Consider the following 25452-nt stretch of genomic DNA (forward strand, 5'->3'; position numbering starts at 1 on the left):
GTCCAAAAAATGTAAGGGGAAAACAGTAAGGTATTATAGGGGTATACCAAGAAATTAATTATAAAAATAATGTGTTTTTTTGGATTGTATGATATTTAGAGTATTAGCTTTTTAAAATTTGTGATTTTTTGTGATTTGTTTCTTATTATTACTAAATATTCACTTTTCTACCTAAACCAAAATTTATTTCAATAGGATGGGATATTGGATCTGATTAAAGAAGATAGTATAGCTTTTTAATTGGAAATAAGACACAAAATGTGTTAAATGAAATACTGAAGATAAATCCTTCTGGTTTACTTCTTATGCTAAATAAAACTTGCCACAAAATATGCTATGTACTAAATTTACATGGTAGAAGCAGTACTGGCTTAAAACTTTGAGACCAGCAAAACCATTTTTAAATGTTTAAAAAAATTTAAATTAAGCTAGTATAAAGTAAAGGTGATATCACGTATTATTTGGCTTTGATCTGAGGCAATTCACAAAGACTTTGAGGCAAAGTTTACACATTTTAAAAACATCATGAAATAAACAAACATAATTGACATAAAAGATTTTTTCAAAAATCTACCACCTACACCCTCTCCTAGAATGTAAGGAGCGTCAGATTATGCCAATCCAAAATATGCCACTTTGGCATATGAATTCTTTTGAGTCAAAGGCAATTAAGAAGCAGATACAAGAAATTCCTCTTGCTCTTCCCCAACTTACCTAAAAGTAGAACATAAATTTACAAAGGGGTTCCTCCTCTTCTCTTTGCCAGGAATGAGAAAGGTTAATCCCTAGAGACCATTTTGGACTTTATCAGCCTGGGAAAGGCACCGAAAGAATCCTCATAACACTTTACTAACCAGCCTTTATCTCTGCCCTTAGAAGCCTATATAAAACTGCTCTCCTTTGTCCTGTCATTTCTCCACAAATTTATTGTTCTACAAGCCAGAGTCTAAGCCATCTCTTTGAGCTACTCATTTTCACTTAGTTATTTCCCACGTTAATAAACTTCTGTTTCTTTTTTTCTTGGTAACATCTTTATTACAGGGATCTTTTTTTATAGTCAAGAACTCAGAAAGGTAGAGGGAAAATTCTTTTTCTTCCCTACAGGTAAATTCCATCTATTTTTCTTTATTTTTTTTGTATTTAAATGATGAAAGGAAACAGAAATAGAGACATATTTGGGGATCATAAAATAATTACTTAATTTCATGAAAGGTTGTCATAGAGTAAAATCAAAGACTAAAAGTACAGTTTTATGAAACTCTGACAATCTTAGCTAACTTGCTCTTCAACTAATTGTTTTCCTTTTTCTTTCCTTCCTTCCTCTTGCCCTGCTTTCTTCCTTCCTTCTTTCCTTCCCTCCTTCCTTCTTTCCTTTTTTTTCAAAAATCTATTCACTTGGAATCACTGGAGAGAATTCTGACTTCTATATAATGAGAAGAAATTTTCACAAAGCTAGACATTTTAGAAAAAAGTCACCTAATTATATCCACGAGCATTTTAAATTCTGCAGTTGTAAAAAGAAGATTTACATAGGCAACTATTTTTCAAACTTGCACTTATTGACTTTGAAAGCTAAACTCAAAGCTTCCCCTTGAGCTTTATTATGATCCTGTATAAATTACTTTTGATTTATTAATTACTTTTGATTATCAGAATTGTTTCTTCTGTGTTAGACTTAAGATATTAACCAACTGACTCTTCCAATATTTGTGTTTTGGGGCCCTCTGTGTGTTTTAGTTTTTCAGCTACCTTTTTCAAGACATCCTATCAATTATCCAACTTCCTAGAATCAGAATTGCTAAAGATATCTGAAAAAGTCCATATAATAATGCATTATGTTAGTGTATTTATACTAGTCCTTTTCAAAGCATTTTTAGATTTTTCTAAAAGATAAGTTTCATAGTTGCTACTGTTTTCATTTTGCAAAACAGGAACTGAGACAGTTTCAGCAACCTACCCCAGGCTGAACTATTACTGAGACACAGGTCTCCTGAATTCTAGCCTTGAGGATCTTCCCACCACTACCTGCAGACGCTCCCATAGAATGCACTCCATGCATTTTCTTTTTACTGTATATACTGAAATGATTTCTCTTGCCCTATGAAACCCAAGATATGTTTTTAAAATTTTTTATGTATTCCCATGTAATTCTAAAGCTCTACATGGAAAGAGGAATGATTTCCTCAGTGTTCTGTGGTGTTTGTTAATTTTAAGATTGCTTTTGTTTCCTGCCCACTTTCAAGAGTATGAGTTCATCTACAGAGTTAAAGATAGAACATTTTACAAATACCAAGTTCCTGCCCTGTGCTGAGTTCTGTGCTAATCTTGGGATGTGATTGTAACTACAGAAGACATATTTCTTATATTCAAGGAATTATCAGTCTTTTGCAGAAAAAGATGAAATTTTTAAAATATATGCAAATTAATTTCCAAGCATCCTTGGCAAGCACAGAAGACTCAGGATGAATGATGAATCTGAGGAGACATTCCATGTGAATGAGTAATGTCTTAACAGTAACTTGCCCTGATAGGCTACCAAAGATCCGTTGATGGATGGTTTGCCAGTAGATGCCTGAATGGACCCATCCCTCACTCTGATCCAGCAACACTGTGAAGGACCTAAGTACCCTAACATAACAAAGTGGGGGTCAGGGTGGGCAGATAGATCCAGGAACGATGGAGTTTAAATTTGTAACATTTGGCTTAATGGGAGCTCAGGATTAAATTAATTTTTTTAAAAAAATCAGAGTTTCACACATACTTACTACATCCTTCAACAAAATGTTTTCTTTAGAAAGTCTTGTCTCTGCTATCTAAAGCACAGTGCATTGGATTCAGAGTCTACTCTGTTCTATCTGCATGATTAACAGAACTGAATGTTGGGCATTACTCACAGAAACTTCAAGTTCTTCAAGCTATTTTTTTTTCTTTTTGACTTTCACCAAACCTATAATGCAATTTTCTCTTCTGTTAGCATATTATAGTATATCTGCTCTAGCCCTCTGGAACAGTTTTGAGGGAAAATGTACCAAGGGAAACCTTATTGGTATCTGTAATTATTTGTCAGCCTTACAGTCTCATTTCATAGTTTACACATATTCTTGTACAATATGGTACCTTCAAAGTTAATATATACAAGGCTAACAATAGCCTTGGAATTATGAGTTTTGTTTAATCTCACACCCCAAACATTTATCACCTAGTTCCTTATGCCTGTGTTGCAAATGACATGGTACCTTTATGCCAGAGACAGGTATCATGAAGGTCTGGCATTTTTCTTCTTCTGTCTCCTCTATGCCCGGGCCAATCCTGATTGTGTCACAAAAAAATTACAAGTCTCCTTTCACAGGAGACAAAATCATGTTTGTGCCCCACATATCATGATTTCTGCGTTCATACTACCCTTACATTCCGGATTCTTATTGGAGAGAGTATTGCAACAGAAAGAACCAGGCACTATAGTTACTATATCAGTAGCTGAGTGTAGTTTTCTTTTTTCTCTTATACATGCTTAATTGATTCAAACAACTCCACCAAGAGTTCTTTTTAAAAAAGAAATATTATTATATTTGGGTTATCCTACAATTTTTGTTTCATAATTATTTCTATACTAATCAAAGGAATATGTTCTTTGCTGTTGTGTGGGGATTTGTTTACTATCAAGTAGATGAGAAATTCAAAAATGAAAAGGAATTTCATTTTATGGTGAAATGAAGCTTTCTCTATAGATAAGATCATTAAAATGATAAACTCTAAAAAGGAAGGAAAATGGGATTTCTTGCCTCTAAGAAAAGGTAATGAAGTATCTATCTTCAAGAAGCTTTCATTTAATTTCAACTTCTGATGCAAAATTTTGTCAGCTTGCCTTTTTATCGTGTCTGCATTGTTAGAAGCAAACTGAAACTTAAGCAATACATCTGTTTTCAAACCATCATGACTTGACCTGAAAAAGAAAAACACCAGAATAAGTGAGATCATAACCATAGTTATGATTATTTTATATCTTAGCATTTAAATACTAGCTATATCTTCAAGAAAATACAACATATTGTATATATTTTATTGTCATGGATTTCTCTCCTTCCTGTATCATATAGACGTTAATACCCAAATTATTCCCTGCTTGTAAAACTTGATTATAATCAGAGAAAGCTGAGTATCTAACAGTTCTATAATTTCTTTTCCAGAAAAAAATGCATCAAAAGGGCTTGTTAAATTAATCAACTCTATTCTTGATTTTTAAAAATTTGCAATATCTATTGTTAAAAAATAAAGTAAGTAAAATGGAGAAGACTGTTCAAAGATTGTAAGATTCTTTAACTGAAATGCAAAAGTCTTTAAGAGGACAGCCAGTAGAATATATTGTATCACTACCAAGCTAAGAAATTCTCTCTCTATAGGTACCCTCTACAGGAGGAATAACAATTAAATGAAATAATATTAAAATATTTTTGCTCTTGGTAAATCTAACATTTTTGGATACTATCCACAAATCAAACAATGAAAAATAAGTAATATAAAGTTTCCTTTCATCATAAAAATTAATTAATTGTGATTACCTAAAGTCAACAACATGAGACTTGATGTAATGATGATTTAAACTGGATCTTCGAAATATCTTATCTATCTGAGAAAAGAAAAAAACCAACAGTGTAGAACTTTTCGAGATTTGAAATCACACATTTCAACATCTCACAAAATTGCCTGTATAAAACCTGCAGTAATAACATTTATTTCTAAGTTTGTTTGCAGCTATCCTCAGAAAGCTCATTTGGACATAATCCTGTTGTCATAAAGGTCATCTCTATATTCAGATGCTGATATTTGAACAACTTGTCACATGAACAAGGATCGCTGATATACATCAGGAGTTGAATTAAGCTAGATATTTCAGTAGCCAATATAAAATATACTTGGAGATGGAGGTGCTGAGACTGAATTTCTTTGAAAATTGGCTATGTATGGAATTATCAGTCATTATCATTCAAGCTCAGTTATCATCATCATGGGTATGATTGAAGGATCAGTTTTGTAGGCTTTAGTGAAATGTTTTAGGTCATGTTTTGATCCTGTGGTAAGTGAAGGAGAGAATATATATTTGTCAGGTATTTTCTTAAAAAGAATATACTTATCAAGAAAAATACATGAAATGATTACTTAGAATAAGACAAAACTGTGCCATTTGTATGCCATTTTAGACTTCCTCAATGGGATAATTTTTCTGTAGTATAAAATCCTAGAAGAAATTATTTCTTATTAAAACCACAGCTTAATACAGAATCTGTGGTTTTACAAACCTGTTTATTACCATTGACTCATCAAGGTGGCTTCTTGAAAAACAGACTGACCATATGTCAAACCTTAAATAAACCTGAGTCTCAATAATTAGTTTCAAAAATCAGGAGAGCTGCCAAATTTGAAACTGGTTGTGTGTTGAATATATACTTTTCACTCAACTAACTTGATTTGTCATTTTTTTCCTGGTAAAATGCCATGTAAATATCATATTGGATAGGTTGGTGAGCATGTTTATTAAGTCAATAGGTTTTAAAAAATGAATGACCACTTGATTTCCTTCTAGCTGATTATGAAGGGAAATTTGTTTTTAAGGAAATAGTTTTATATACACATGTACATTTTTTGACAAAACAAATACATGTTCATTGTAAAAAGTTATAAAAAGCAACCAATACAGCAAAGTATAATGAAAAGTAACAAAATCATTTCTAAATTGCTGTATAGAGAACCTGCTATTTGCATTGTTGGTTATGTACTTCCATATTTTCTACGTTCATTTATATATATATATATTATATACGACCTTTATAGATCTTATATATAATTGTAAGTTTTCTGTCTGCCTCCTTCCATTTTCTTTCCAATTTCACCACTTTTTTGTTGTTTCTCTAAAATCATAGCTTTGTAAACTATGTATTACCCATGGCAATTTAACATATAAACATTTGAGATTATTGAACTCCACACAAAGTTTTTAAAATTCATTTTAGGCATGGTTTTAATAACTTATTCCAGGACAATATTACCTAGAACTGTAACTTACAGTCTAAATCAGGGTCAGCAAATTATAGCCTATAGGGTAAATCTAGACAGCCACTGTTTTTGCCTGGACCATCATCTAAGAATGGTCTTCACATTTTTTTAGTTGAAAAACAAGAATAACAATAATGTTTTGCAGTATCTTAAAACTTAACAAAATTCTACTTTCAGTGTCCATAAAGAAATTTTATTGAACTGTAGCCATACTCATTTGTTGATGTATTGCTTATGGCTGCTTTTGCACTACAAATGACGGATTTGAATAGTTGCAGAAACCAAATAGCTTCCAAAGCTGAAAATACTATCTGGCATCTCACAGAAAAAAAATGCTAACTTGTGGTCTAAATTACTGTACTTCCCTTATTTATGTTGTCTCCATTTATACTCTACAGGAGAGGGCCAATTCTAGTAAGTTGGCCTTTTGTTTATGGTTATCTTCTTGAAGTGTATTTTTATGGTCCTACCATGTGGCAGACAGACACTGTTACAGGCACCAGGAATATAAGAATAAATAAGCGTAGCCCTTCACAAATTCAGAGGGGCACTGACATACAAAATAATAATGATGTAACAAGGTGGTAAGCGCTTTAGCATAGGTGTATGAAAGCTCTGTGAGAACACAGAAAACAGATGCTTATATTTATTCGGATATAAATTTTATACTTTTTATTCACAACATACCATTTCTCAGAATAACTGAGAAGTAGGTAAAATTTTGTAGTTGAAGCTTTGAAGGGTCAAGTAACTTTTCCAAAGCTCATAAACTATCAAGAAGTAAAATTTAAATATGTATCTAGATGTCCTTACTTCAAAGTTTAGACTGTCTGTTCTTCAACATATTGCTTTATACAACATAATACCCTGCCCTGATCGTTTTTTCCTTAATCAAAATTTCCTTTGGATGTATTTTTGAAAAGACATGCTAACCCTACTCAGTTGCATCCTTTAACTCATTTCATTAGCTGCTGCTTTTGGTTGGGAAATGGATTAAGAGATATTTGTGAACCTGGCAAGAATGATCTGTCATCTTTGGTCAGTGCTAGGCTTGGTAGAAGCTATGTGCACAACTGAAGCCTTTAATGGAAGAGCTAGTCTGTATGGTTCTGTGGTATATTTTCAGGAATAAATGTTTAGTGTAAGTTGCCTAATGGGAAATGTATCAGGGTCAAATACATATTAGGTCACATACATGGTAATGTTGTGCCTGAATGATGGAGTTATGTTTTCAGATAACTCTAATGCTTTTATTTTTTATATTTGAGCTATTCACTTTTTCTGTCGGTCTTCTATTATTTGGTCTTTGGTGCAATTATTCTTTGTCCAATGTATTTCTCCAATTTTCCTGAGATAATGTTGGTTAGAGTTGCCAGGATTAGTAGACAAAAATATGGTTCAGTTTTAACTTCAGACAAACAATGAATAATTTTTAATATAAACATGTTTAAAGCACTGAATGAAATATGTTTTGGGGAGGATCTGTAATTAAAAGTTAACTGAGCATTCTGCATTTTATCTGGCATCACCAGCATAGGTACAATTTGATATGTTCTCAACTCATCTCTTTATTTTAACCTTCTTCACCATGGTATTGTCAGAGTTGGAATGATGACAGACTTACCTCATCACTGACTTTTTGTTTCAGGTCTCGTCTCATTTTTGAGTGTTCAACTGAAAAGTCAGGATTATATTCAATACTGGGGATTGGGAACGAGGTTTGGTAATAGTAAAATTTCTGATCTGGAAGGGAGAACAAACATGGATAGTTTCTCTTTAATTCAGTTGAGTTGTATAAATATCAAAGTAGAAGGAATAACATGCAAAAAAGTCCTATAAGGATGAACTCTTGGGAATTAAACATACAATAGCTGTGGCCAATACCTCTCTCTAACCTTTTTTTTTTTAAGTAAAATGTGTATATAACATTATATTAGTTTCAGGTGTGCAACATAATAATTGTATATACTCCATATATGTGTGACATATATATATGTGTATATATATATATGTATATGTATATATGTCACATATATATACATATATATCACATCCTCTTTATTCATCCATAGATGGACACTTAGGTTGTTTTTATATTTTGGCTGTTGTAAATAAAGCTGCAGTGAAATTTGGGGGTGCATTTATCTTTTTGAATTAGTGTTTTCATTTTCTTCAGACACCCAGAAGTAGATTAGCTGACTTATATGGTAGATCTATTCTTAATTTTTTTAGGAACTTCCATACTGTTTTCCATAGTGGCTGTACCAATTTATATGCTCACTAACAGTGTACAAGTTTTCCCTTTTTTTTTCACATCCTTGCCAATACTTGTTTTTTTTTTTCTTTTCAATACTAGCCACACTAACAGATATGGGGTGATATCTCATTGTGGTTTTTTTTTTTTTTTTTTTTTTTTTTTTTTTATTATAAATTAATTTTTATTGGTGTTCAATTTACCAACATACAGAATAACACCCAGTGCTCATCCCGTCAAGTGTCCCCCTCCGTGCCCGTCACCCATTCACCCCCACCCCCCGCCCTCCTCCCCTTCCACCACCCCTAGTTCATTTCCCAGAGTTAGAAGTCTTTATGTTCTGTGTCCCTTTCTGATATCTCCCACACATTTCTTCTCCCTTCCCTTATATTCCCCTTCACTATTATTCATATTCCCCAAATGAGTGAGAACATACACTGTTTGTTTTGATTTGCATTTCCCTGATAATGAGTGATGGTGAGCATCTTTTCATGTGCCTATTGGCCATCTGTATGTTTTCTTCAGAGAAAGGCCTATTCAGGTCTTCAGCCTATTCTTAAATTTGATTGTTTGGCTTTTTGCTATTGAGTTATTTGACTTCTTTATATATTGTGGATATTAACCCCTTATCATATGTATGATTTGCAACTATTTCTAATCCATTTTTAAGATCACATATTCTCATAGCCATGTGGTTGTCAATTGTTTTATGATAAAATTATTACTTATTAGTGATAATTCATAAATTTAAGCTGTTAATTAGATCATGATAGAATGCAATATATTCTCATAAATTAACCTTGAAGTCAGAATTGCTACTAAAATGTTTTTACTTTCAGTACATTAAACGTTATTAAACCATATAATAACAAAAGATGTATTGCATTATTTAAGAGATAATATTATGTGAACCGGTTCAAATTTTAAATGCTGGAAGTTATTTTTATACAAAAAAGATACTCATTTCCCAAATGTAGAGAAGTTTATGTAAATTAATACTGCATGATGCAAAATTTGCATACATTTAATTAAGCAAAGTATTATTTCAATGAAAATTACACTCCAAAATATTAGAGAATATTATTAGGTTTTGAAATAAATTGAGTAGATCTTCAAAATTTCAAAAGAATACAATGAGAAAGATTCTTACCAAATGCCAAAAAATAAACAAGGAGACCGATGATTATTGCTAGAACCAACACAACAGCTGTGACAATAAGGGCTGTCATCCATGGTCTCAGTGAACTTGTCCTTCTACCCAGTATTGCAGGCCTTTTGAGAGAGAGAGTTGTATATTAAAGTCAAACAAAACTTAAATACTAAAAACTTAGTTTTGCATAGTTTTGATATAGAATGGTTGGTTTGGTTTTTTCCCTAGAATTCATGTTTAGCCCATATTGCGTTTGGTAACATCTGAATATATTGTTCTATAAAAAAAATATAAAAATCCTGTCAATGAAAAATATCACTGATTGGTATTTGACTTTATATTTTTAAAAAGTCAGAATTATACTATAGTTGACTACTGCTTCATAGACTTCCTGGTTCATTATGCTAGTATTCTGAAATATTTTTTTTCTTTGTAAATGAACTAAAAATATATATTTGGTTCATGTGCTTCAAATCTAAAAAACCTCAAAGAATGAGGGCATCTGGGTCACTCCTCACATTCTAGCATGAACTAACAGAGGCTCAGAGTGATTAGTAAAACTCCAAGTTGGACACAGTCACTGATAAGGTATTAACAATGTAATGGCACAGATGGTAGCTATACTTGTGTTGAACATAGCATAATGCATAAACTTGTCAAATTATTAAGTTGTACAAGTGAAAATAATATAACATTGTGTGTCAATTATACTCAAATAATAATAAAGATAAAATCTCAAAATTGAATTTTGGGAGATTTGGAACTAGATTTTGGGTTTTGGGGACTTTTTTCAGAACTCTATTCTTAATCCTATAATCCCCATGTTATAAAACAAGTAATCTGTAATGCATATGAAGAGCATCTAAAATAGGACAGCTTGAAGAAAAGAAAATAGAACTGTAAGGAAGAAATAGTAAGTAAACCAAAAAGATTATTAATATAATGAACAGGCAAATAAATAGTGACCCTCAGAGCTTTGGACCCAGGAACTTTGTGATATGAGGACCACTGATGTATTTTATGTATATCTATTTCATAGGGTTATAGGATTTCAAACCTGTGATTTTTAATAGATGGTATTAGATGCAATAAGGCTATATTTACTTGAGTAAATAAGGAATCAATTAAAGGAAAAATGCCAAAGCAATAACAGTACCAAAGTATGTAAGTATGGCAAAAAGCATGGAAGACTAAATCTGAACAATTACAGAGTTGAGGTAGGCTAGAATGAGGCTGACTGGCATAGGTTGTCTAGGAAGATATCATCCACAGGAGAAATGGGCAAGAATATGGCTCTGAAGGTTAAAAGTACCAGTTCTTGATCTGCTAAAGTTATACATGGAAAAGCAGAAGAAAGAATCACCTTCTCTGGATTGGTAGCTGGTTGTGGTAAAGTAGAAAGTAGATCCCCACTAAATAATTGAAGATATCAACTGAGGGTGGGACTTTTGGCATCAATAATCTGGAAAAAGTAGGGATACTTCTTTATTCCTATATCTGGGCAAAGAAGCTACAGGCAGTTTCCTCACCCCAGAACCATCAACCTGAGCTCTCATGACTATCTCAATCAGGTAGTACTAATTCTGAGTCCTGCTGTGTTTCTGGAAGGATCCAAAGTGCTTACCACTCTTTGGTTCATAGTAAGACATGAGTCTTAAAATATGCAAACATCTGAAGTATCTTTAGAAGAGCTGGGGTCCTGCTGGGGTAAGGAAATTGCTGACGAAAATATTCACCATCTTTATTAACAGAAGATCATGGATAATCATGAACTCATTCAGTTAACATTTACCAAGTTTCTTCTGAGTGCCAAACATTTTCTGCTTGAGATTCAAAGATGAATAAGACATAGTCTCCTATCTTTAAGAACGTGTAATCTAGTGGCTAAGTAACTAGTAAAATTCAAGTGATAAATGTCATGACAGAATAATCCAATAAGCTATGAGAAACGAGTGGTACAAATGGTTTTACCTTAAAGAACTTATCCTTTGAATCGGCTTTTGGAGGCAGAGAAGGAGGAATCAGCAAGAATGATGGGTATGACAGGCAGAGGAACAGCATAAACAAAGGTAAAATAACATGAAACAAGGACAAGGATTTCTCAAGGACATACATGAGAAAGTAGAATTTATGCATGAGAATAGAGGTAAACTTAATTAATGCATGTGCTCATTAGTTAACTCAGTAAACATGTATGGAATATAATGCAGAATCTTCAATAGATCTTCCTCTCAAGGAACTTACAGTCTTATAGGGGAGGAACAACACAGTGCATACAAATTGCTACTAAAGTTGTGGAGTAATTCTAAAGGAATTTCAGAAAAGGACTAATGATTTCTCTTTGGAGGAAATAATAATTGGAAAATAATGATAGTTTTTTAAAGCTTGAAAATAGGGGGCCCACCTTCTCATTGTCTTCTCCTCTGAGTCAGATACGGAAAACCATTCATAGAAAGGAAGTTTATGTCACAACAGAATTCTCATTATCAAAAGGGTGTGGTTTCCTGTTGAACTTCTAACACCAGGAACATCACTGTGACTGAATTATAGTCTTATGTATGCGTTGAAATTGAAAAACTGATTGAGTACATTTTCTTAATTATAGAGACATGCTCTAAAATATTTAATCCTAGGTGTTTTTTTTAAAAAAATAAAATAAGTTTTCTCCCTGATTTCTTTTCAGTACTAATCTAACTTACACACTGATGAATTTCAGTGGCTGATATCAGTGGTTATTCCAGATTGGTAGAGCCTGCACCTCATAGGTACTTGGTAAATATTTGTCTATTAAATAAAATAGTGTGTCGTAAAAGAGGAGGCAACCCTAAACTATTTCTGACACAAAAACTCTTTTCAGCCGAGAGTTTTGTTAGAGATGAATTTCTTCAGATATGGCAGGAGAACGAGCTTAAGCACTCGTTTTCCCTCCTGCCCAAGACACAATTACAAATTTTTAAAAAGATTTTTATTTTTATTATTTATTCATGAGAGAAGCAGAGAGAGCGAGAGAGAGGCAGAGACACAGGCAGAGGGAGAAGCAGGTTCCATGCAGGGAGCCCGACGTGGGACTCGATCCCAGGTCTCCAGGATCAGGCCCTGGGCCACAGGCAGGCGCTAAACCACTGAGCCACCCGGTCTGCCCCACAATTACAAATTTTACACAAAAATCTCTAACGGACAATTCTCTCCTTCTCTTTCCTTTCTGGCTTCTCCCTCATCCTAATCCTTCTAATTCAAAGAATTTAATTTTTGTCAGACTTATTCCATCCAGATGACAAAACAGATTCACTGTAGTGTAGGAGAATCCAGCCTCAGAGAAGCCTTTGACACTCAAACAAACAAAAACTGTAAGTGACCTCACCATTGAGGTATTTGTGCCAAAGCAAAGCTGAGCAGTGTCTAGGAAACTTTTCACAAAGAGTCAAAGCATTTTTGATCCTTCCTCTACCTTTGGTTACATTCAGAGAGGCTCATTATCCAGACCTTCATGGGGAGGTATTTCCTGAACTAAAGCTCAGCAGAAAGGAATGAGTTCTTCTTGCTCTTATCAGTGTTAGCCAATGTCACAATTTTTTACCAAGGTATAGATTCAAGTCCTTCCCTTTAGACAGCTCTACTGGCATCTATTATTTTTCCTGGAACTTTTTAAATGCTTTACATGACCAAAATATTTTTCCTCAGGGATTAACAGATGAGAGATAAAGAGATTTCTTTCTGCCAGAGCCATGGCCACATGATTTGAAGGGTTCATTGTCTCTGAAAGAGGTTGTTCATAGTAGTTAAGAGTGTGGGTTCTAAAGAAGACATACACATGCCAACAAGCACATGAGAAAATACTCCGTATCACTGGCCATCAGGGAAATACAAGTCAAAACCACAATGAGATACCACCTCACACCAGTGAGAATGGGGAAAATTAACAAGGCAGGAAACAACAAATATTGGAGACGATGAGGAGAAAGGGGAAGCCTCTTGCACTGTTGGTGGGATTGTGAACTGGTACAGCCACTCTGGAAAACTGTGTGGAGGCTCCTCAAAGAGTTAAAAATAGACCTGCCCTATGACCCAGCAATTGCACTGCTGGGGATTTACCCCAAAGATACAGATGCAGTGAAAAACTGAGATATCTGTGCCCCAATGTTCATAGCAGCAATGTCCACAATAGCCAAACTGTGGAAGGAGCCTCAGTGACCATCGAAAGATGAATGGATAAAGAAGATGTGGTCTATGCATACAATGGAATATTCCTCAGCCATTAGAAACGACAAATACCCACCATTTGCTTTGACGTGGAGGGACCTGGATGGTATTATGCTGAGTGAAATAAGTTAATTGGAGAAGGACAATCATTATATGGTCTCATTCATTCGGGGAATATAAAAATTAGTAAAAGGGATTATAGGGGAAAGGAGAGAAAATGAGTAGAAAATATCAGAGAGGGAGACAGAACATGAGAGACACCTAACTCCGGGAAATGAACAAGGGGTGGTGGAAAGGGAGGTGGGCAGGGGGATGGGGTGACTGGGTGATGGACACTGAGGGGGGCACTTGACGGGATGAGCACTGGGTGTTATGCTATATGTTGGCAAATCTAACTCCAATAAAAAAAATATATACAAAAAAAAAAAAAAAGAGTGTGGGTTCTGTAGCCAGCCTACTTGGTTTCTTATCCTGGTTCCCCTTATGTGGGACCCTGGGCAGTCATTCCACCTCTTTGGTAAAGGTTCCCTTTACCAAATCTTTACCAAAAGGGGGTAATAATACCCATCTTGTGGGATTATTGCAAAGACTAAATGAGTTAATATACATAAGAACATTTAGAATAGTAATTTTTTTTAGAATAGTAATTAAAACATGGTAAAGACTTAGGAGTTTTGGTTATTTTATTATTTTTATTATCAAAAGCTGCAGAGAAAGAATACCAAGGAGTTTGTACATAGATGAGGTGGAATGAGCTGGTGAAAGTGTGTGCTGGATGGTAGATGTGTTGCTTACACAGGAAAGAAATAAATACTGGTGCCAAGACCTTGGGCAATAACACAGGCCAGAAACTATGCACAGACTGGGAAGTCCCTTAAGACTTAAGAACCTAGCAAAGCCCTGAAAATTTCCATGGAGAATTCTGGCAGATAAGAAAATCTAAGTTTGGGATAAGGGGGGCTACCAGAGCCTTCAGGAGAAATCTCAGGTTTCAGAAGTAGGCATTATCAGATAATCACATTTTGGAGCATCCGTAGGGAAAGAACTACAATAATGAGTATGAGAAAGTTTAAGACAAGACAAGAAGGGTGAATCATCTGGCTGGATTTTTAATCCATTGCCCAAGGAAGGTAGAATAACTCTGGAAGAAAGCTGTTGTTATGCAAATATCACAAGGTGACGGTGTTATTATTCATAATAACAGTGGCTTAGCAGTGATGATGATAATGATTTAATTGTACCACCAGATATGATAAGACTTACATAAAATCTGTGATGTGAGTAGAAATACTAACTAAAAGTTGTGCAAAAGATTAAATAAGGAGATTTGTGCTTGCTTTTATGTTTCTTGTTCTGACAAGCTGTGTGTCTTGTTTCTATAACTCCACATTATGCAAATAAGAAAGACATAATGTTTCATAAATGAAAAGTTGACGGATGTCATAATTAAAATAACTGGTATTTTGGCTGATAAAAGTTCAAAAGGGGATAATCAAGGTCAGAGAGTGCTGCTCTTCAAATCTCTGCTCATTAACACAAGTTTACATGGTGAGGTCCATGAGAAACTATTCCTTGAAGGAAATTTTAGATGTATTGAAGTAATTAAAACCTGATAAGGACCAAAAAGAATGCATAGCCCATTGACAAGGGCCATTGAAGAGAAGGTGATTGGCCAGAGCAGTACTGCACCCACTTTGGCCAATACTGCTTCAGTTTTATTGGTACATTTTCCCTTGTCTTACTAATATTTTTAATTAAGCATCATTTATCCTTAGTCATCTCTTTTCCTACTGCTATTTAGCAACAACTTTTGACCTCACAAGAAAGCAGGACTGTTTTGAACATTGAAGCATGCACAGATATATTAGCTACAATTTTTTTCTAATGAACAAGTTCTACTGTCACTGTATCTGACCAGTGAGAAATATAGGATTTCACTCATATGTGGAGTTTAAAGAAACAAAACAGATGAAATAGGGTAAGGAAAGGAAAAATAAAATAAGATAAAGACAGAAAGGGAGGCAAACCATAAGAGATTCTTAAATATAGAGAAAAAACTGAGGGTTGCTGGAGGATGGGCTAAATGGATGATAGCCATTAAGGAGGGCACGTGTTAGGATGCGCTCAGGTGTTATATGTAAGTAATAGATCACTAAATTCTGTTCCTGAAATCAATGCTATACTATGTTAATTAACTGGAATTTAAATAAAAACAAATAAATAAAGTAAAATTTAAAATGTGAACGAAAATGAAGTAAAGCCTTTCTTGAGTCATAGGAACTATCTTTTTTTTAATTTTTTTTTATTATTTTTTTATGAGTTAGGCTCTTAAGAAGATATTTGAAGACAACACAGTGTTACACTATTTTGTGCATTTTTACATGATATTCCACCTCTTCTAGCCAATCCTGCAAGTATCACATAGTCTTCAACAGAAAATTAGCAATATTTTTCTCAAATTATTATTATTATTTTTTTAAAGGTTGCTTTGGTCACAGCAGCCTCACGAGCTCTCTGAAGAGAGCATGTGAGGGTTAGAAAGAGCCTTAGTTGTTTTCAGACAAAATGCCTTTGCACTCACTAATCATGTGAATTCACCTCATTTATTACAGCCTGAGCTTATTAACCTCTAAAATGCAGATGACTCCTACGGAGGTATGAGAATGAAGAGATAGCAAGTGCTCGCTTGAGGTTAGCAATTGCTATCAGGCTTGAATGAAGCAGACTGGCTGACCCTGCTGAACAAAATGGGATGGTTTGAAAAGTATAAAGAAGAAAAAGAAAAAGAAAGAGAAAAAAGAAAAGTGTAAACACTCTGCTCTGACCAAGGCAGTCTAGCCACTGCATAGAAGTTGCATTCATTTGGGAGTTCCTGTCTTTATGGTAACCAAGTGTACAGATAGTTCTCGTGGCCCCAGTTTCCTATTACTCATCATCATATTGCAGGGGCAAAATACCTGCCAGAGAGTGACTATATTACTTCAGTTCAATATAAATGGCATTCATGTATATCTGATAAGCTATCTTAATTGTTGGGAGCTCTTTCTGTCTGTGTTTGATAAAACTTACATAGTGTAATCAGAGCCTCATGGGCCCCTAAGAGTCTTAGGGCCCCTATGAAGATAAGGAGTGATCCTTTACTCAAAAATGCCCCACCTTATTTCAAACAGGTTTGAAAGAACAAAGGGTGCAGTGGAAGGGTAGAAGGGTGAGGCACAGGTCAACTGTAACAATAATAATAATGATGATAATAGCTTTCATTTATACAGAACTTTAGAGTTTTTAAAGAGCTTTAGCATACCCCATAACACTTGATCCACCCCACACTATGTAAGGTTCTTGTGGTAAATATGATTTGCCCATTTTTCACTTGAGGCTATAAGGATTTACTCAAGAACATAAAAGTACTAATGATTTGAACCCACCTAAGTTCCTTGCCTTCTACTTATGAACATTTTCCTCTGTGGAGCACAGGTCCTAATCCAAAATTACTACAGCAATGACCAATAGGGCATGTTAGTAAAACAGAAGCTTGGGAACAGGGAAGTAAATTTTGCTGAGTGGAATTTTACTAAAAAACAATTTTATTTTCAGTCCAAGTGTGAGAATCTGGAAGAACTCCAAAACTCAGAGAAGTAGTACATGGCAATTAAGTGTTTTGAGTATTTTGTGGAGTAACCATGGCAACCAAAGACTTATAGTCAAACCATTCAGCAGACCATCTAGGAGAGGCATTCCTGAATCATGTGTCTCAAGATAGTGATGTCACTGGCTATCTGGGCTATGACCTTTAGAGCACCCCCAAAAGAAGGAGAGGACAGAAAATTATTATTCTTGTTGGAGAGATTTAAAATCCTTTGAGGAAGAGACAATTCATTTATAAGTAGGACACAATAAACCATTCTATTAGGTCTGTTCTCAGAAACTTGAGTAGGAATCCAAGTCAGAAAAATATAATAAACCCCTAGAAAATCGCTTGGTCGTTTGTTATACAGTTGCATCTGGCACTAGAGTCATTATCAAATCCTACTAGTACATTCTCTCTCTCTCTCTCTCTCTCTCTCTCTCTCTGTCTTTTTATTTATGAGAGAGAGAGAGAGAGAGAGAGAGAGAGATTGAGAGGCAGAGACACAGGCAGAGGGAGAAGCAGGCTCCACGTAAGGAGCCTGAGTGGGACTCGATCCCAGGTCTCCAGGATCTGGCCCTGGGCTGAAGGTGGCGCTAAACTGCTGAGCCACCCGGGCTGCCCATATTCTCAATGGCACCTTCACTGGATTCCATTAACAGTGATAACCATTTACATTTGTAATCTTTCATAGTTTTCATGGTGTTTATCTCAAATATCAGTACAGTGGTAAAAACAGATCTTGCATATGGTCTAATGATGCATAGCTATTAACTAGAGGAATCTTTATTCAGGTGTTCTGATGATCTACAACCCGATGCTTCTTCCATGCTATTTGCTCTAATCTGGTATTTATTTTGGAATGGGAGTATTTCAGTAATCTGGATTTTAATGTATTAGTTCTTCATAAAATAGACAATAGAGAGAACAGATTATTCTGCCAAAAAGTTGGCATTTGAGCTTGAATTACAAGAATTACAGAGGATTCCGTTTGATAAACTTGAAATGATTGACAAGTTCAGGTAGTTACTATCAAAGCAATATTTAGTTGTTGTAATTATAAAAAGGAACAACAATGAAACTTAAAAGTCAAAACTTTCCCTGGCTTGCTTATCATTTATTTCTCTGAGTGCTGAAGTGTATAAGTACCCTCCATAATAAACCCATAAAGTGAGAGTTTGTTTTAAAAAGTAGGGCTTCTAATTTGCATTTTCTTGAGGATGTCAACTTGGGCGAAAACAAAACACCTATTACATTAACGAAGGAAGCATTCTTCATTGTTAAAGATACCAGTCTAGAATTGCCCTCTCTCACTTCCCTGTTTACATAATATGTACTCATCATTAAGACCTTATTCAGCTGCTCTATTTGGAGTGCTTAAATTTTGTCCTGTTTACAATTAATTCTTTTTCTGAGTTGTTTTCCAAATTTCAATTGCAATCATTATAATTTTTTGCTGTAAGCGCTAATATAGGTCAATTTTGTAATTCAATTTTCTTAAATTTTTAAAATGAAATATTGTAGCCCATCTCTAAGCCATAATATCCACCTAATACTGAGTTTGATATAGTAGCTGTATTTTCTCTCTCATACATTAAAATAAATACTACATAAAGTCATTTCATATATCACCAGCACGAGTACTAGTCTATTAGGTAGTGCTGCTGAAGTACATTGATTATATCTGTATTTAACATTTATTGAATCTTAAATTGCATTACATTTGTTATTATTTATTGTTTTCTCAATCTTCCTTTTACCAGAAATCGGGTTTTCTTTAACCTCCTACCATGTACCCAGTGACAATTTTCGTCTTTGGTAGGAGTTGAGTATACTCATTGTTGTTATTGTTGAAATAAAATAACATTGAGTTCATCTTATTATTACTTAGATTCTTGGTCTGTATAAGATATATTCTCAGTATTTACTCACTATTCCCCCTATGCATGAGTCTGAAATTCTGTGTCTGGTTCATTTACTAAAACTGAGGATCAAGACTGCATTTTAACTCAGTATTATGTCAAAAGCTAGGAAATTTGGAAGGTACTTTTTCTGAGATGGCTAGTAAACTTAGAAGCAGCATATGACTGTGCTGTGAATTCATGAAATAAGATCAATTGTGGATAGATTGGGCAATATTTACTTTCAGGCTACAAAATCCTCTTTCATAAGTCTAAAAAATAAATAATTATTGCAAACTACTTATTTCTTTAAAATATTTGTACATTTAAAATATTGTATATGCAAAAAACTATTCAAAAGAACTAAAAACAAACAAACAAACAAACAAAACAACATTGTATTTCACTTAAATGCCGCTTAATTTTTAAGATTTCACTTAAATCTCTCCAGGAGGAGAACTCTTCTTTTAAAAATTTCCTTGTCTATATAAATTTTGTCTTTTTCACTATTTTAAGTTGTTTGATAATAACATTTGACAAAAATTGATAACTTTGCTTATAAACTTCTTGGAGCTAAGAAAATTAAAGTTTATAGACTTCTTGGAGCTAAGAAAATTAGATCAGTTCCACATGATCTTGACTGAGTTTCATTTTTTACTTTTGTGTTTTTGGATGAGATATTCACAAAATGACCTGCAGAACTAGACATCATCAAAGAAAACACAATAATTTGACAACTTTTTTTTTTAAAAGGAGATGGAAAGGCTAATGAGAGATCAAATCTGTTTATCAATTTTCTGTAAGTAAAATGAAAGTGGGATGGCAAATTGCAAGTTTATATGTTACAAATATGAAAAGGAGTAGGTAGGTTAACATGAATAAATAACATTCAGTATGCATTCCTTTTAATGTAGCAGTTTTACTTTACCATTTGAAAATGATTTCCATATTTATATTAATGCCAGATACTTCTAGTAACTGAGATTATAGCAGTGAACAAGCCAGGTACTGTGTCAAATCTATTATTGTATTTTTAGCACCTGGAATATGGCAGGTAGTATGTAGGCTCAGAGAGGAATCCTAAAGAAGATTAATATTTAAGATATGGGCAAGGAATAAAGAAGCCGAAAACCACAGAGGAAAATAAGAAGGAAAGTAAAGGGTGATATAATAATGAAAGATAGAGGATATTCTAGGAAGGAGTGATCCATAGTGTTATATACTGTTGAGAAATCAAATATGATAAAAATTTAGATTAAGTAGTAGTGAATCATTGGTGACCTAGGACAGGAGAAGGAACAGAGTAGTGATATTATAAACCAAATGTCAGTGGATTTGAGGAAAAATTGGGACTGAAAAGACAGAACAACAGATATAAACCTTTTTTTTTTTTTTTTTTTTTACCAAGAGTTTGACTCTGGATGGGAAGAGAGAGATCAGTCATCAAGGCATATGGGGTGGATGGAGAAATTTTTTCCTTGTGAATGGGACAATTTTGAGTATACTTACAATGGTGTTAACCAGCCACAGAGATCTTGTGGTTGGGAGGATATTTGAAGGGTCCTGGATTCTAAACTATGAGATTCTCACATACAAAATTGCCATTGGTAGAGGTCAAAAGTGGTCATGAATTGACATTTTCATATGGTTAAGCCTAGTAGATCCGGAAACTTGGACACACTATAGGCATCCTCTTAGAGTATGAATGGATATAGGCAGGTTTGTTGGTTTGCTGTCAGGAAGTTGAAGGAGTTTCCATCTAATTAATGAATCACATTAGTAGAAACATGAGAGGACAGGTGGTGAGAATTGAAAATTTGAAGAGGCTGAAAGAGTGGAAATAGTCATTGTGGCAAATGGGAGTACAGACTAAGGGGATGTAATAGGAATGCTGATTAGAGCTCAGTCCTCAGATGAACTGGCGTCTCTTGGAAATTTGTGAATTTTCTGTAGCATTCCTCAGTGGTCTGAGCAGGGATGTGTCATTGTTCAGACAGTCATAGACTCTCTAGAATTTATCGAGGTATGAATGATGAAAGAAACACAGGACAGTAGAATTTAATGGAGTTCGGCATCATTAAAAAATTTGTTGAGGAACTCCTGGACGGCTCTGTTGGTTAAGCATCAGCTTTTGGCTCAGGTCACAATCCCAAGGTCCTGGAATTGAGCCCTGATTCAGGCTCCCTGCTCAGCAGGGACTCTGCTTCTCCTTCTCCCTTTTCCCCTCTCCCCTGCTCATGCTCTCTCAAGTGCCCTTTTCTCTCTCTCCAGTAAATAAATAAAATGTTTTTAAAAATTTGTTGAAATCATGAACATAAAGGTCATTAAAAAACAAAAAAGAACGTGTGTGTGTGGGTGTATGTATGTTTTGGGGGTGGCAACTAATGGGTATAAAGAATTAATAGTAGACCATGTGACTCTTATTCTCAGGATTATAAATTTGGGCCCCACGTTGGGTATAGAGATTATTTTAAAAATAAAATCTTAAAAAAAAGAATTTACAGATTAGAGGAGCCAATGAATAAAAAAATACTCTTACACATTAGAAGTAACTAAAGCTTTAAGAAGGAAGGTTAGGATAGAGATAGTTGTCCAAAGTTATGATTCACAAAGAGTAATTCCAAGTCATGACAAAGTCTAGGGTGTGGACATGAGAGTAATATTTGAAGAGAATATTATAGAGATTAGGAGATCAAGGAAATAAATGACTAGAGTGTTGCATATCAAGCGCATGGGCACTGATGTTACCTAGAGTAGATGTGATACTTGAAGTAGAGAAAGATGGGGAAGCAAGTACCAGTCTTCAATAAAGTGGGGGGCATAATCATAATCATAATCATAATCAGATCCATAAGAACTGCCATGAGGAAAGAAAGGGGACAGAGAGTAAATTGTGTGAACCTCAGAGGAACAAGGAAGTTTGCAAGGGCATTTACAGGGATGTGGAGGGCAATGGTCCCCGGTGGCATTAGAGAGTGAGGAGGACAAAGACTAAATCTTCAGTAATAAACCCTTAGTTGAGATGGTTGTAAAAAATAAAGTATCCTATGGAAAGAAATATATTTCAGTTTTCTAAGGGTATAGAGAATATGCAAAGAAAAAAATTTAGGATGTAGAGCAGTTTGTTAATCAAGGAACGCCATTCCAGAAATTGTGAAAGTGCAAAAGATAACTTCTCCTAAGGAAACAATTTTGAATGTGTGCCAAAATCAGCCAGAAGGATGTTCCTTATAATAGTGTTGTTTACAATATATCTGTCCATTTTACTAAGATTGAAAAATAAAAAATAGAAGTTTAATGATAATCTAGCACGCCATTTTCCTATAAAAATGTTTAACCATAGAAAAACAGATGTTTGTATCTTATTAAGTCTTATTTTTAAAAAATATATCAAAAAGAAAATACAAATGTATATCCATGTATATTGTGTGTGTGTTCCAATGAAACTTTAATTGCTTTTTAAACTTGGAATTATGCTACTTCAGAGATATTAATTATTCCTTCTCAGATTAGCGGCCATCTGTTGTCTCATTATTTTTCTTTTTTTCTTTTTTTGTATCGTGTCCTTGTCTTACATTGATAGTGCTGAATTCCTAGAGCCCCAGGCACTATTACAGAAAATAGGGACATATGCCATTTAAATGACAACTTTAGTTTCCAAATTAAAAATCACCGGACATAGTCTTTTTATGCCTATTGTATGAAACACAGACTTGATTTAATGTGGGAAAGAACTTAAAACCCATCAATGGGTATGACTATATGAAAAGACTCTTGGTGGTTGCCAGAAGCTGTAAGGAAGATGGGGAGAAATGAGTGAAGGTGTCAAAAGGTACATACTTCCAGTTATAAAGTAATTAACTCATGGATATATAAATTACAGCAAGGCAACTATATTGTATGTTTGGAAGGTACTAAGAGAGTGATCTTAAAAGCTCTTATCACAAGAAAAAATTATAACTGTGTGGCAGTGGATGTTAACTAGACTTATTGTGGTGGTCTTGTCATAATATAGGCAAATATCAAATCATATTGTGCACCTGAAACTAATGCAATGCTATATATCAATTATATCTCAATTAAAAAAGACTAATATCTCTGTGAGGCAAAGAGAAATGTAAAATTATTCAAAGCCTCATTGTAGGAATATGATAATCCAAGGAATCTATTCCATAGTTACTCGGTTTTCGGAAAGAAAACAATGACAAAAAATTATAAATGTATTTACACCTATTTATATCACTACATCTAAATACAGAGTGGCTTACTAGATGGGTAAACAAAATATTTCTGTGTAAAAAAGAATCTCTGAACATGATATGAAATCCAATTACATGCTTAGCATGGATGCTGATGTGGGGCTCAATCTCAAGACCCTGAGATAATGACCTGAGCCAAAATCAATAGTTGTATACTTAACTGACTGAATGAGCCACTCAGGCACCTCAGTACATAGTAATTTTTGAGGAAATATAGGATTATTAAAGAAATTGAAGAGCAAAAAGAGGGGAAAAATAGGATTAATGGAATTACCTTTATTGTATGGAATCACCACTTTTTTCCCTACAGAATGGAGATACTTTTAAGTAAAAATAAAAATAATATTAATAATGATCATCATCTTACTTCTGTTACATTCCATTTAAAAAGCAATCCTAATATGTTTCAATTTTAGAAATAGTATCAATTAAATGTGAAAAGTTGTTTTTGTTCCTTTATTTTGTTCCTTTGCCTTTTAACAAGATAAACCTATTAGCTTGTGGATCTACGGTGAGGAGCCAGAAAGGGGAACATTTTGAATGATTGGAGAGAATTAAATCTGTTGGGGGATTGTGATTCAGAAATCCACAGATGCTTAATTGAGTTTTATAAATAACATCCAATTATTACCAACAAAGGATATAGTGGAATTCTAAACAACATTAGAAAAGACTTTTGTAATTCCCTCATTATCTTGAGTTATTTGTACTAATTGACTCATATTTTTACAGAAAGAATTAATATTCAAAATATTAAAAAATACAGAACAGATTAGATGGGAGTGGGAACAAAAAATATCTAAGATTTATTTTCTATAGACTTCATTCTAAGTCTATTAAAATACAAAAATTTTAGGATTATTTATTTGCTCTTACTTTCTTTTGATATTCTTACGTATAAGTTGTTCTTATATTGTTCTTTAAGGTTTTTTAAAGAGATTTTATTTAGTTATTTGACAGAGAGAGTACACATGTGCACCAGCAGTGGAAGCAGGAGAGGGAGAAGCAGGAAGCCCCATGCAGGGATCATGACCCGAGCTGAAGACAATTAACTGACTGAGCTACCCAGGCACCCCTAAAGTTTTTATTTATTTTATTTTATTTTTTAAAAGATTTTACTTTTTTATTCATGAGAGACACACAGAGAGAGGCAGAGACAGAGGGAGAAGCAGGCTTCCATGGACAGACTGATGTGGGACTTGATCCTAGGACCCCGGGATCAAGACCCGAGCCAAAGGCAGACACTCAACCACTGAGCAACCCAGTTGCCCTAAAGTTTTATTTTTAAAAAGCAAAGGACTTCTCAAAGGACGTTAAGATTCTTATTCATTTTTTGGAGTTTTAATGTTTATCAATTTCAGAATCAGGGTAAAATACAATACTCCCTATACAGTTTGTATATTTCTGTTCTCTTCAATGTGTCAATTAAATGTAAAATTTAGAGAGATCACAAATGGCATTATATATCCTAGAGTCTGGATTACCACATCCTTCCACTCCTACAAACTTCCATAATGTTACTTCAGGCTCTGTTTTTCCTTCCCTTTCCTCTCTGTGATTATCTCATTTTCACGTTAAAAATTCCAATTAAAATCCAACTTTTTAAATTTTTCAAATCCTAAGTATGAAATTGTTAGCAAGGATACCTGAAATAAAAAGATTACTATGACTAGTAATAATCATACTAGTCAATCATTATTACTAGTAGTAATAATGACTACATTATTTTCTTTAACAACTTATTAGGTTAAATTTAATTTTTAAAAACCTGTTAAATTCCCAATTCAGGATAATTTTCAGAATTAGGGACCACAACCTAAAACAACTTTTTCAAACAGGAAATCAAGTTAAACTTACTGATACATCATACGCTGCTGGGAACGCAAACTCCTCCACTTCAGTGTTGCTTGTGCTTTCTTGTCAGATGAATGGCATCCTGGGCATTCCTTCAGATTTGTAAGCTGACTTAAAAAATGCTTAAGGATTTAGAATAAACTAGTTTAACAAGTTGG

The 25452-nt window shown here is 34.1% G+C and overlaps 1 protein-coding gene across 1 annotated transcript in view; it reads right to left on the minus strand.

Moving 5' to 3' along the window:
- The window catches only part of LOC129521320 (transmembrane protease serine 11G-like), a 43990-nt gene extending 18538 nt beyond the window's left edge, over positions 1 to 25452 (minus strand). Inside the window, exons 1-5 of the mRNA XM_055342648.1 lie at positions 25298 to 25452; positions 9456 to 9577; positions 7676 to 7794; positions 4560 to 4627; positions 3783 to 3943 (exon numbers count right to left, since the gene is read on the minus strand). Of these exons, the coding sequence (XP_055198623.1) occupies positions 3783 to 3943; positions 4560 to 4627; positions 7676 to 7794; positions 9456 to 9577; positions 25298 to 25308 (481 nt within the window). The 5' untranslated portion in view covers positions 25309 to 25452. The remainder of the gene's footprint in view (positions 1 to 3782; positions 3944 to 4559; positions 4628 to 7675; positions 7795 to 9455; positions 9578 to 25297) is intronic.

The sequence above is a fragment of the Nyctereutes procyonoides genome, unplaced genomic scaffold (assembly GCF_905146905.1).
Source record: "Nyctereutes procyonoides isolate TBG_1078 unplaced genomic scaffold, NYPRO_anot_genome, whole genome shotgun sequence".
Classification (NCBI taxonomy): domain Eukaryota; kingdom Metazoa; phylum Chordata; class Mammalia; order Carnivora; family Canidae; genus Nyctereutes; species Nyctereutes procyonoides.